The following is a 14577-nucleotide window of genomic DNA, read 5'->3' as shown; positions in this document are numbered from 1 at the left end:
GCAGAGAAGGTATGGTGAGATTCGAAATGGTCGGTAATCTGTTTGTTGACTTGGCTTTCGAAGACCTTAGAAAGGCATGGTAGGATAGATATAGGTCTGTAGCAGTTTGGGTCAAGAGTGTCCCCCCTTTGAAGAGGGGGATGACCGCAGCTGCTTTCCAATCTTTGGAAATCTTCTGTGACGCTTGTTGGGTTGTAGAGCAAAACCACTGACATGTACGTGCAGATGTTTTTGTTAGAGATTTGGTTTTTGGGATGGTCTGACAAACACTGCCGGGTTTTCATGGGAATTTGTTTATTATGCTGGTTAGACTCAAGTGTTTTATTAGTCATCAATCATACTGTGTACCTTTATTTCAGGAATATGAATGTAATCATTTCTATTACATTGTGTTTTCTCTGTCAGAGGTGATAGGATTTGATAGAAGCATGTTATATTTGAGAGGACTAATGTGAAGTGGTATTGTAATTTATCATGCTGTGTTTGTCTCAGGGGCCAGATGATCTCTGCCGAGGACTGTGAGTTCATTAAGAAGTTTGAAGTGGCTCCTTCTGAGGAGAAACAGACCATCCTCACAAATGAAGGACATCAGGTACAACAGGGAATTTTCAGAAATTGTAATCCTTGGGGGTGTGGGGGGGGGGGGGTTCATACGGTGTTATTTCAATTTTTTTTAAATTCATTTTTGTGATGAAAAAGCGCTTTCATTGTGAACTGAAATGCCTAAAACCGTATGCATGCATTTGAGCTGTTAGTGCACAATAAAGGTAAAAGAAGTAGTGCCTAGTAGTAGTGCCTGGCCTCTGTCACATGACCCAGAAATGTAGAATGTGTCTGGGTAAGCATCATATAAAAAAACATTTGTACAATATATTTATCTGGACACTTTCTATTTTTGATATTGCTACTATGCAAATATGCAAGTAACCGTTTCACTGTACCATCCACAACTTCTGTATCCTGTGCATGTGACAAATAAACATTGATTTGATATAGTATGTGTTTACCAGAGAGAGTCATGTGAACAGCAGGACCTGCACCAAAGTCAGGTTAGGATATAGGCAGGCTACTACTTTCACCACTTTAAGTATTGACATCTTTGGTTGATTACTACACTACTCACTCTGTATAGCACATGGCTTCCCATGTGAATCCTTAAAGAGATAGATGGGGCTACGGCTTAAGAGGGTGTGAATGATGCTGAATAGGTGTAGACAAAGAAGAGCTCTCCAGTAGGTGTACAAAAACATTCAAGGGCCATTTTCTCAAAAGTGGGGTTACCTACTTTATCAACTTTCAAAGCAGAATTACATCCCCCCCCCCAGCTAGACTATATTATAATAGAGACAGTAGATCTAGCTGGTCTGTCATATTATAATAGAGACAGTAGATCTAGCTGGTCTGTCTTAATATAATAGAGACAGTATATCTATCTTCACTACCCTATTGTGACAGACCAGCTAGATCTACCCTCTCTCTATTATATTATGACAGACCAGCTACTCAATACTGCCCCCTGTTCCCAAAGAAGTTAGAGGCAGTACAACTGGCCTTCAGACTAGTTGAGCATCAGCATTTGTGGGTTCTATTACAGGCGCTCAAATATGGCCAGAAACAAAACTTTCTAATGAAACTTGTCAACCAAATGTATTTATAAAGCCCTTTTTTTTATACATCAGCCGATGTCACAAAGTGCTGTACAGAAACCCAGCCTAAAACCCCAAACTGCAAGCAATGCAGGTGTAGAAACGGTGGCTAGGAAAAATTCCCTAGAAAGGCAGGAACCCAGGAAGAAACAAAGGGAGGATCCAGGCTCTGAGGGGTGGCCAGTCCTCTTCTGGCTGTGCCGGGTGGAGATTATAACAGAACATGGCCAAGATGTTCAAATGTTCATATATGACCAGCAGGGTCAAATAATAATAATCACAGTAGTTGTCGAGGGTGCAGCAAGTCAGCACCTCAGGAGTAAATTTCAGTTGGCTTTTCATAGCAGATCATTCAGAGCATCTCTACCGCTCTTGTTGTCTCTAGAGAGTTGAAAACAGCAGGTCTGGGACAGGTAGCACGTCCGGTGAACAGGTCAGGGTTCCATAGCAGCAGCACGAGCAGGTGGACTGGGGACAGCAAGGAGTCATCATGCCAGGTAGTCCTGAGCCATGGTCCTTGGGCTCAGGTCCTCCGAGAGAGAGAATTAGAAAGCATACTTAAATTCACACAAGACACCAGATAAGACCGGTGAAATACTCCAGATATAACAGACTGACCCGAGCACCCCGACACAAACTATTGCAGTATAATTCCTGGAGTCTGAGACAGGAGGGGTCGGGTGACACTGTGGCCCCGACTTTACACCCGGACAGGGCCAACATGGCAGGATGAAACTCCACCCACTTTGCCAATGCACAGCCCCCACACCACTAGAGGGATACCTTCAACCACCAACTTACCACCCTGAGACAAGGCCGAGTATAGCCCACAAAGATCTCCGCCACCGCACAACCCAAGGGGGGGCACCAACCCAGACAGGAAGATCACGTCAGTGACTCAACCCACTCAAGTGACGCACCCCTCCTAGGGACGGCATGGAAGAGCACCAGTAAGCCAGTGACTCAGCCCCCGAAATAGCGTCAGCGGCAGAGAATACCAGTGGAGAGAGGGGAACTGGTTTCAGTGCCTTGCCTTTCACCTTCACACTCCTGGGCCAGACGACACTCAGTCTAGGCACTACTGAAGAGATGAGTCTTCAATAAAGACTTCAAGGTTGAGACCGAGTCTGCGTCTCTCACATGGATAGCCAGACCATTCCATAAAAATGGAGCTCTATAGGAGAAAGTCCTGCCTCCAGCTGTTTGCTTAGAAATTCTACGGACAATTAGGAGGCCTGCGTCTTGTGACCGTAGCGTACGTGTAGGTATGTACGGCAGGACCATATCGTAAAGATGGGTAGGAGCAAGTTCATGTAATGCTTTGTAGGTTAGCAGTAAAATGTTGAAAATCAGCCCTAGCCTTAACAGGAAGCCAGTGTAGAGAGGCTAGCACTGGAGTAATATGATCACATTTTTGGGTTCTAGTCAGGATTCTAGCATCTGTTTAGCACGAACTGAAGTGCTTTATCCGGGTAGCCGGAAAGTAGAGCATTATAGTAGTTTAATCGAGAAGTGACAAAAGCATGGATGAATTTTTATGCATTATTTTAGGAAAGAAAGTTCCTCCTATTCTTATTTTACTGTTGCTCTTTAATTATTATTTATTTTTATCTCTTTTTTTTCTGGGGGGTTGTAAGTCAGCATTTCACTGTAAGGTAAACCTACACCTGTTGCATGTGACAAATAAAATTGGATTTGATAATAATCTCATGTAGACTAGCCTACCAGCACAGCCTACCCCCCACTGTATCTGCCTGCTGTTGGCCTACGTGCCAACATCAGAGTAGGCACATTTTCTATTTAACAGTTTTTGTGCCCAATAGAAATTAAAGTTTTGACATTTTTGGAGTCACTTTTATTGTAAATAAGAAAATATAATACGTTTCTAAACTCTTCTACATTAAAATAACATTTATTACGGATAATCCTGAATGAATCGTGATAAATGATGAGCGAGTTAGACGCACAAATATCATACCCCCCCCTAAATGCTAACCTCCTCTGTTGTTGTAATGGTTAGCATGGGTGTATCAAAAGTGCTGGAGTACAGAGCCAAAACAACAAAACGTGTCTCACTATCCCAATACTGTTGGAGCTCACTGTATCCTCCAAGATGATTTTCAGATGAGTTTGATGGCAGGATGTCATAGTAATGGGTATCTTCCTTCTCCAGTGTGCCAGGACGTTCCTGAACCTGATGGCTCACATCTCTAAGGAGCAGACTGTCCAGTACATCCTCACCCTAATAGATGATACCCTGCAGGTAACGCCTGCTTACAGACACACATGCACACACTTATATTTACTTACATTTGGACAAATGAGATGCAAATATACAGTACCAGTCAAAGGTTTGGACACACCTACACATTCAAGGGTTTTTCTTTATTTTTATTATTTGCACATGAAATCATTAAGTATTCAAAAAAGTGTGAAACAAGTTCTTCAAAGTAGCTTTGCCTTGATTGCAGCTTTGCACACTCTTGGCATTCTCTCAACCAGCTTCATGAGGAATGCTTTTCCAACAGTCTTGAAGGAGTTCCCATATGCTGAGCACTTGTTGGCTGCTTTTCCTTCACTCTGCGGTCCAACTCATCTCAAACCATCTCAATTGGTTTGAGGTTGGGTGATTGTGGAGACCAGGTCATCAGATGCAGCACTCATTACTCTCCTTCTTCGTCAAATAGTCCTTACTCAGTCTGGAGGTGTGTTTTGGGTCATTGTCCTGTTGAAAACAAATGATGGTCCCAATAAGCTCAAACCAGATTGGATGGCTTATTTCTGCAGAATGATGTGGTGACCATGCTGGTTAACCTCTCTGGCACAGGCTTGCCTCTAGCGACCCACCTCAACAACTGCAGAGCGCCAAATTCAAATGACAGAAATAATAATAATAAACATTCATGAAACAACAAGTGTTATACATCGGTTAAAAGATTAATTTCTTGTTATTCCAGCCGCTTTCGTCAGATTTCAAAAAGTATTTTTTACCTACGAAAGCATAACATGCGATTATCTGAGGACAGCGCCCTGCACACAAAAGCATACAAACATTTTCCAACCAAGCAGATGAGTCACAAAAGTCAGAAATAGCAATAAAATTAATCACTTACTTTTCTTCATCTGGTTGCAATCAGAAGGGTCCCAGTTACACAATAAATGGTTGTTTTGTTCGATAAAGTCCCTCTTTATATCCCAAAAACTCAGTTTTGTTGGCGCGTTTTGTTCAGGAATCCACTGGCTTAAAGTCGGTCAAAACATGCAGACAAATACGTCCTAATAGTACCGGTGAAGTTCGTCAACATGTCAAACGATGTTTTATAACTAATCCTCAGGGTGTCAATTATCTAAATAATCGATAATATTTCAACCGGACAATAGCGTTCTTTTTCCTTTCTATTGAATACGAAGGTCGCGCACACAGTCAAACGCACAAACCAGTACTGCATGCTTCCCTAGTCCCCTAACAAAAAGGTATTTTTCTTTGTCGTTTTTCAGAAAATAAGCCTGAAACCATGTCTAAAGACTGTTGACATCTAGTGGAAGCCATAGGAACTGCAATCTGGGCCCTAACCAATTACTTAGTCAATAGGCATTCAATGGAAAACCACTCACATCAAAAAAAATCCCACTTCCTGGATGGATTTTCCTCGGGTTTTCACCTACCATAGCAGTTCTGTTATACTCAGACATATTCTGTCACTAAAAAGTCACTGACAGTATCACCAGCAAAGCACCCCACACCATCACACCTCATCCTCCTCTATGCTTCACAGTGGGAACCCCACTTGTGGAGATCATCCGTTCGCCTACTCTGCGTCTCACAAAGACACGGCGGTTGGAACCAAAAATCTCAAATTTGGACTCATCAGCCCAAGGGACAAATTTCCACTCCTCTAATGTCCATTGCTCGTTTTTCTTGGCCCAAATAAGTCTTCTTATTGGTGTCCTTTAGTGGTGGTTTCTTTGCCAGAATTCGACCATGAAGGCCTGATTTACGCAGTCTCCTCTGAACAGTTGATGTGTCTGTTACTTGAACTGTGAAGCATATTTGAGGCAGTTGACTCTAACGAACGTATCCTCTGCAGCAAAGGTATCTCTGGGTCTTCCTTTCCTGTGTCGGTCCTCATGAGAGCCAGTTTCATCATCGTTTTTGCGACTTTACTTGAAGAAACGTTCAAAGTTCTTAAAATTTTCCGCATTGAATGACCTTCATCTCTTAAAATTTGCTTATTTGAGCTGTTTTTGCTGTAATGTGGACTTGGTCTTTTATCAAATAGGGATATCTTCTGTATACCACCCCTACCTTGTCACAACACAACTGATTGGCTGAAACGCATTAAGAAGGAAAGAAATTACACATGAACTTTTAACAAGGCACACCTGTTAATTGAAATGCATTCCAGGTGACTACTTCATGAAGCTGGTTGAGAGAATGCCAAGCATTTGCAAAACTGTCATGAAGGCAATGGGTGGCTACTTTGAAGAATCTCAAATCTCAAATATGTTTTGAATTGTTTTTTTGGTTACTACATGATTCCATTTGTGTTATTTCATAGTTTTGATGTCTTCACTATTATTCTATACTGTAGAAAATACTAAGAATAAAGAAAAACCCTTGAATGAAAACGTATGTCCAAACTTTTTCTCGTACTCTACATTAGCATATAACCTTCTATAAGTTCACTTATTGACTTTTACTGTTCTTCCTCCCTGAGTCTCTCTGGACAGTTATTACTGTTAAGTTCACTTATTGACTTTTGTCTGGCAATGTAGGTGTCTCCAGAACTTTCATTATGCACACCTATCCCCTATTCCCACGGATTAGTACATGGAAAAGTGTGCCCTTTGGTTTCCATTGGGTTGTCTGTTATTGTTCCCATGTCCGTTGGTGGTGTGAGTACCACCAACGGACATGTTGTGCTGCGTGCTATATATGTTGTGTATTACGGGTCAACAAGGTTTACCCTCACTCTTTTGTTTGGGCCCAGTGTTTTTCTATACGTGTTTGTTTTGGTTGTATTTGGGGCAGCAGGTAGCCTAGTGGTTAGAGCTTTGGGTAACCGAAAGGTTGCTAGATCGAATCCCCAAGCTGTAATTCTGCCTCTGAACAAGGCAGAATTACACTGTTTCTAGGCCGTCATTGTAAATAATAATTTGTTAACTTAACTGACTTGCCTAGTTAAATAAAGGTAAAATAAATAAAAACCTATTGTGTATTCTCTCTCCTGTGTCTCAAATATTTTATACCAGCGTGACATTAGAACCACTAGATGTTAAAACCGGGTTCTAGTGTTTCTGTATGAGAACCACTAGAACTTAAAACAGGTTCCTTCAGAACTTCTAGAAACTTCAAACTCAACTCTGGACTTCGAAACCAGTTCCAATGTATTTTTTCGTTGTTCCCCTCTAATCAGGGACTGATTTAGAAGTGGGACACCAGGTGTGCAATTCATTGTCAGGTAGAACAGAAAACCAGCAGGCTTTGGACCTCGCAGGTTAAGAGTTGAATAACCCTGCAGTAGAAGAGAGAACCGATTTATTGTGTTCCTTTAGAACCACTAGATGTTAAAACAGGGCTCTGTTGTGTTTCTATAGGAGAACCACCAGAGGGTGAACATCTTCTTTGACTACGCCAAGAAGACAAAGAACACCGCTTGGTCCTACTTTCTTCCCATGCTCAACCGCCAGGACCTATTTACCGTCCACATGGTTAGTATCACTACACCACCCACTAGCCCACAACTATCACCGAAGGAGAAATGGAAGGAGAGGGAGGGAGGTGGGATATGGGAGGAGATGGTGAAAGGAAGTGTCCTGAGGGAGAGATTAAGAAAAGTTGAAGAGGACGAAAAGATGGACTATTCAAAGGCATATTTCTTAGGATGTTTTCAGAATGACCAGAAGGTTATTTGCATGAAGATTACATTTCCATTTTTGTGTGGTCTTTCTTATAAAGTATACTGAACAAAAATATAAATGCAACATGTAAAGTGTTGATCCCATGTTTCATGAGCTGAAATAAAGATCCTAGAAATGTTCCATACAGGACAAAAAGCTTATTTCTCTCAAATTTAATGCACAAATTTGTTTACGTCCCTGTTAGTGAGCATTTCTCCTTTTGCCAAGATAATCCATCCACCTGACAGGGGTGTCATATCAAGAAGCTGATTAAACAGCATGATCATCATGGGCTCCCGAGTGGCATAGCAGTCTAAGGCACTACATCTCAGTGCAAGAGGTGTCACTACAGTCCCTGGTTCAATTCCAGGCTGTTTCACATTTGACCGGGATTGAGAGTCCCATAGGGCAGCGCGCAATTGGCCCAGCGATGGCTGGGGTAGATCGTCATTGTAAATAACAATTTGTTCTAAACCAACTTGCCTAGTCAAATAAAATACAAAAATAAAGGGAAATTACACAGGTGCACCTTGTGCTGGGGACAATAAAAAGCCACTCTAAATTGTGCGGTTTGTCCCACAACACAACGCCACAGTTTTTGAAGTTTTGAGGGAGTGTGCAATTGGCATGCTGACTGCAGGAATGTCTACCAGAGCTGTTGCCAGATAATGTAATAATTTCTCTACCATAATTGGAATGTAATTCTGCTTTGAAAGTTGATAAAGTAGGTAACCCCACTTTTGAGAAAATGGCCCTTGAATGTTTTTGTACACCTACTGGAGAGCTCTTCTTTGTCTACACCTATTCAGCATCATTCACATCCTCTTAAGCCGTAGCCCCATCTATCTCTAAGGATTCACATGTGAAGCCATGTGCTATACAGAGTGAGTAGTGTAGTAATCAACCAAAGATGTCAATACTTAAAGCGGTGAAAGTAGTAGCCTGCCTATATCCTAACCTGACTTTGGTGCAGGTCCTGCTGTTCACATGACTCTCTCTGGTAAACACATACTATATCAAATCAATGTTTATTTGTCACATGCACAGGATACAGAAGTTGTGAATGGTACAGTGGAACGGTTACTTGCATAGTAGCAATATCAAAAATAGAAAGTGTCCAGATAAATATATTGTACAAATATTTTATTACTATTAGATTATGCTTATCCAAACACATTCTACATTTCTGGGTCATGTGATAGAGCGGCTATAACCTCCCCCAGCCACATCTAACTAAGTGGATGGGTCACTATTGTCTAGACATGTACATAAAATACAAGATGGCCGTAGTAACCTCCAGACACACCTGGCTAACTTGAGCAGTCATGTAATCATGTGGCGAAGTGGATCCTTTTTTTGTTTAGATATGTAGCTAGCTTTTACTCATATACATGGATGAACTCTTCACGCCAGACTGGAACCCCTTTAACTAAGACGTCCTGTGTCTTTTCCGTCTTGTTTGGCTCGTTGTGTCAAGTCGCTCCGGTACACGCTGACTGTGTGCAGAAAGTAGTCCATCACAACTTTTCCCCACTGATCTCCGGTTCATTCTGACTGTGTGCAGAAAGTAGTCCATCACAACTTTTCCCCACTGATCTCTGGTTCATTCTGACTGTGTGCAGAAAGTATAGGGTCTGCTAAATTCAGTGCATCAATGTTGTTGAGAACAGTAGGAAAACGTTTGCAGATCTCCATGGCTAATGTTATATATGTCAAAAAAGCTGCAGTAGCAAGGACTTAGAACACTATAGAGACCTTTCTACTGACTCTGTAAAAACACCAAAAGGAAGATGCCCAGGGTCCCTGCTCATCTGCGTGAACGTGCCTTTAGGCATGCTGCAAGAAGGCATGAGGACTGCAGATGTGGCCAAGGAAATAAATTGCAATGTTCGTACTGTGAGACGCCTAAGACAGCGCTACAGGGAGACAGGACGGACACCTGGTCATCCTCGCAGTGGCAGACCACGTGTAACAACACCTGCATAGGATCGGTACATCCGAACATCACACCTGCTGGACAGGTACACGATGGCAACAACTGCCTGAGTTACACCAGGAATGCACAATCCATCCATCAGTGATCAGACTGTCCGCAATAGGCTGAGAGAGGCTGGACCGAGGGCTTGTAGGCCCGTTGTAGGGCAGATCCTCTCCAGACACCCCTGGCAACAATGTCGCCTATGGGCACAAACCCACCATCGCTGAACCAGACAGGACTGGCAAAAAGTGCTCTTCACTGACGAGTCGTGGTTTTGTCTCACCCGGGGTGTTCTCGTCGAAGGAATGAGCGTTACACCGAGGCCTGTACTCTGGAGCTGGATCGAGGTGGAGGGTCCGTCATGGTCTGGGGCGTTGTGTCACAGCATCATCGGACTGCCTGCAATGACAACAAGCTCAATCTCAACGCTGTGCGTTACAGGGAAGACATCCTCCTCCCTCGTGGTACCCTTCCTGCAGGCTCATCCTGACATGACCCTCCAGCATGACAACGCTGTGCGTTACAGGGAAGACATCCTCCTCCCTCATGTGGTACCCTTCCTGCAGGCTCATCCTGACATGACCCTCCAGCATGACAACGCTGTGCGTTACAGGGAAGACATCCTCCTCCCTCGTGGTACCCTTCCTGCAGGCTCATCCTGACATGACCCTCCAGCATGACAACGCTGTGCGTTACAGGGAAGACATCCTCCTCCCTCATGTGGTACCCTTCCTGCAGGCTCATCCTGACATGACCCTCCAGCATGACAACGCTGTGCGTTACAGGAAGACATCCTCCTCCCTCATGTGGTACCCTTCCTGCAGGCTCATCCTGACATGACCCTCCAGCATGACAACGCTGTGCGTTACAGGAAGACATCCTCCTCCCTCGTGGTACCCTTCCTGCAGGCTCATCCTGACATGACCCTCCAGCATGACAACGCTGTGCGTTACAGGGAAGACATCCTCCTCCCTCGTGGTACCCTTCCTGCAGGCTCATCCTGACATGACCCTCCAGCATGACAACGCTGTGCGTTACAGGAGGACATCCTCCTCCCTCGTGGTACCCTTCCTGCAGGCTCATCCTGACATGACCCTCCAGCATGACAACGCTGTGCGTTACAGGAAGACATCCTCCTCCCTCGTGGTACCCTTCCTGCAGGCTCATCCTGACATGACCCTCCAGCATGACAACGCTGTGCGTTACAGGGAAGACATCCTCCTCCCTCGTGGTACCCTTCCTGCAGGCTCATCCTGACATGACCCTCCAGCATGACAACGCTGTGCGTTACAGGGAAGACATCCTCCTCCCTCGTGGTACCCTTCCTGCAGGCTCATCCTGACATGACCCTCCAGCATGACAACGCTGTGCGTTACAGGGAAGACATCCTCCTCCCTCATGTGGTACCCTTCCTGCAGGCTCATCCTGACATGACCCTCCAGCATGACAACGCTGTGCGTTACAGGGAAGACATCCTCCTCCCTCATGTGGTACCCTTCCTGCAGGCTCATCCTGACATGACCCTCCAGCATGACAACGCTGTGCGTTACAGGGAAGACATCCTCCTCCCTCGTGGTACCCTTCCTGCAGGCTCATCCTGACATGACCCTCCAGCATGACAACGCTGTGCGTTACAGGGAAGACATCCTCCTCCCTCATGTGGTACCCTTCCTGCAGGCTCATCCTGACATGACCCTCCAGCATGACAACGCTGTGCGTTACAGGGAAGATATCCTCCTCCCTCGTGGTACCCTTCCTGCAGGCTCATCCTGACATGACCCTCCAGCATGACAACGCTGTGCGTTACAGGGAAGACATCCTCCTCCCTCGTGGTACCCTTCCTGCAGGCTCATCCTGACATGACCCTCCAGCATGACAACGCTGTGCGTTACAGGAAGACATCCTCCTCCCTCATGTGGTACCCTTCCTGCAGGCTCATCCTGACATGACCCTCCAGCATGACAACGCTGTGCGTTACAGGAAGACATCCTCCTCCCTCATGTGGTACCCTTCCTGCAGGCTCATCCTGACATGACCCTCCAGCATGACAACGCTGTGCGTTACAGGGAAGACATCCTCCTCCCTCGTGGTACCCTTCCTGCAGGCTCATCCTGACATGACCCTCCAGCATGACAACACTGTGCGTTACAGGGAAGACATCCTCCTCCCTCATGTGGTACCCTTCCTGCAGGCTCATCCTGACATGACCCTCCAGCATGACAACGCTGTGCGTTACAGGGAAGACATCCTCCTCCCTCGTGGTACCCTTCCTGCAGGCTCATCCTGACATGACCCTCCAGCATGACAACAGGGAAGACATCCTCCTCCCTCGTGGTACCCTTCCTGCAGGCTCATCCTGACATGACCCTCCAGCATGACAACGCTGTGCGTTACAGGGAAGACATCCTCCTCCCTCGTGGTACCCTTCCTGCAGGCTCATCCTGACATGACCCTCCAGCATGACAACGCTGTGCGTTACAGGGAAGACATCCTCCTCCCTCGTGGTACCCTTCCTGCAGGCTCATCCTGACATGACCCTCCAGCATGACAACGCTGTGCGTTACAGGAAGACATCCTCCTCCCTCATGTGGTACCCTTCCTGCAGGCTCATCCTGACATGACCCTCCAGCATGACAACGCTGTGCGTTACAGGGAAGACATCCTCCTCCCTCGTGGTACCCTTCCTGCAGGCTCATCCTGACATGACCCTCCAGCATGACAACGCTGTGCGTTACAGGAAGACATCCTCCTCCCTCGTGGTACCCTTCCTGCAGGCTCATCCTGACATGACCCTCCAGCATGACAACGCTGTGCGTTACAGGGAAGACATCCTCCTCCCTCATGTGGTACCCTTCCTGCAGGCTCATCCTGACATGACCCTCCAGCATGACAACGCTGTGCGTTACAGGAAGACATCCTCCTCCCTCGTGGTACCCTTCCTGCAGGCTCATCCTGACATGACCCTCCAGCATGACAACGCTGTGCGTTACAGGGAAGACATCCTCCTCCCTCGTGGTACCCTTCCTGCAGGCTCATCCTGACATGACCCTCCAGCATGACAACGCTGTGCGTTACAGGAAGACATCCTCCTCCCTCATGTGGTACCCTTCCTGCAGGCTCATCCTGACATGACCCTCCAGCATGACAACGCTGTGCGTTACAGGAAGACATCCTCCTCCCTCATGTGGTACCCTTCCTGCAGGCTCATCCTGACATGACCCTCCAGCATGACAACGCTGTGCGTTACAGGAAGACATCCTCCTCCCTCGTGGTACCCTTCCTGCAGGCTCATCCTGACATGACCCTCCAGCATGACAACGCTGTGCGTTACAGGGAAGACATCCTCCTCCCTCATGTGGTACCCTTCCTGCAGGCTCATCCTGACATGACCCTCCAGCATGACAACGCTGTGCGTTACAGGGAAGACATCCTCCTCCCTCGTGGTACCCTTCCTGCAGGCTCATCCTGACATGACCCTCCAGCATGACAACGCTGTGCGTTACAGGGAAGACATCCTCCTCCCTCGTGGTACCCTTCCTGCAGGCTCATCCTGACATGACCCTCCAGCATGACAACGCTGTGCGTTACAGGAAGACATCCTCCTCCCTCGTGGTACCCTTCCTGCAGGCTCATCCTGACATGACCCTCCAGCATGACAACGCTGTGCGTTACAGGGAAGACATCCTCCTCCCTCGTGGTACCCTTCCTGCAGGCTCATCCTGACATGACCCTCCAGCATGACAACGCTGTGCGTTACAGGGGAAACATCCTCCTCCCTCATGTGGTACCCTTCCTGCAGGCTCATCCTGACATGACCCTCCAGCATGACAACGCTGTGCGTTACAGGGAAGACATCCTCCTCCCTCGTGGTACCCTTCCTGCAGGCTCATCCTGACATGACCCTCCAGCATGACAACGCTGTGCGTTACAGGAAGACATCCTCCTCCCTCGTGGTACCCTTCCTGCAGGCTCATCCTGACATGACCCTCCAGCATGACAACGCTGTGCGTTACAGGGAAGACATCCTCCTCCCTCGTGGTACCCTTCCTGCAGGCTCATCCTGACATGACCCTCCAGCATGACAACGCTGTGCGTTACAGGGAAGACATCCTCCTCCCTCGTGGTACCCTTCCTGCAGGCTCATCCTGACATGACCCTCCAGCATGACAACGCTGTGCGTTACAGGGAAGACATCCTCCTCCCTCGTACCCTTCCTGCAGGCTCATCCTGACATGACCCTCCAGCATGACAACGCTGTGCGTTACAGGAAACATCCTCCTCCCTCATGTGGTACCCTTCCTGCAGGCTCATCCTGACATGACCCTCCAGCATGACAACGCTGTGCGTTACAGGGAAGACATCCTCCTCCCTCGTGGTACCTTTCCTGCAGGCTCATCCTGACATGACCCTCCAGCATGACAACGCTGTGCGTTACAGGGAAGACATCCTCCTCCCTCATGTGTTACCCTTCCTGCAGGCTCATCCTGACATGACCCTCCAGCATGACAACGCTGTACGTTACAGGGGAAACATCCTCCTCCCTCATGTGGTACCCTTCCTGCAGGCTCATCCTGACATGACCCTCCAGCATGACAATGCCACCAGCCACACTGCTCGTTCTGTGTGTGTGATTTCTTGCAGGACAGGAATGTCAGTGTTCTGCCATGGCCTCCGAATAGCCTGGATCTCAATCCCATTGAGCACGTCTGTGACCTGTTGGATCGGAGGTTGAGTGCTAGGGCCATTCTCCCCAGAAATGTCCGGGAACTTGCAGGTGCCTTGGTGGAAGGGTGAGGTAACATCTCACAGCAAGAACTGGCAAATCTGGTGTAGTCCATGAGGAAGAGATGTACTGCAGTACTTAATGCAGCTGGTGGCCACACCAGATACTGATTGTTACTTCTGATGTTGACCCCCCCCTTTTGTTCAGGGACACATTATTCTATTTCTGTTAGTCACATGACTGTGGAACATGTTCACGTTATATCTCAGTTTTTGAATTTTATGTTCATACAAATATTTCTACATGTTAAGTTAGCTGTAAATAAACAG

At 46.7% G+C, this 14577-nt stretch overlaps 1 protein-coding gene across 7 annotated transcripts in view; it reads left to right on the top strand.

Moving 5' to 3' along the window:
• Nucleotides 1-14577, top strand: part of LOC115124371 (V-type proton ATPase subunit H-like) — a 116743-nt gene that overhangs the window by 19962 nt on the left and 82204 nt on the right. For all 7 annotated transcript variants that reach the window (XM_065013874.1, XM_065013869.1, XM_065013870.1 and 4 more), the window contains exons 3-5: nt 493-592; nt 3820-3909; nt 7245-7358. In XM_065013874.1, the coding sequence (XP_064869946.1) occupies nt 493-592; nt 3820-3909; nt 7245-7358 (304 nt within the window). The remainder of the gene's footprint in view (nt 1-492; nt 593-3819; nt 3910-7244; nt 7359-14577) is intronic.

Source organism: Oncorhynchus nerka, linkage group LG9b (genome assembly GCF_034236695.1).
Source record: "Oncorhynchus nerka isolate Pitt River linkage group LG9b, Oner_Uvic_2.0, whole genome shotgun sequence".
In the NCBI taxonomy this organism is placed as follows: Eukaryota; Metazoa; Chordata; class Actinopteri; order Salmoniformes; family Salmonidae; genus Oncorhynchus; species Oncorhynchus nerka.
Note: the sequence above shows the minus strand (reverse complement) of the source record. Positions and strands in the feature narration are given on the sequence as shown.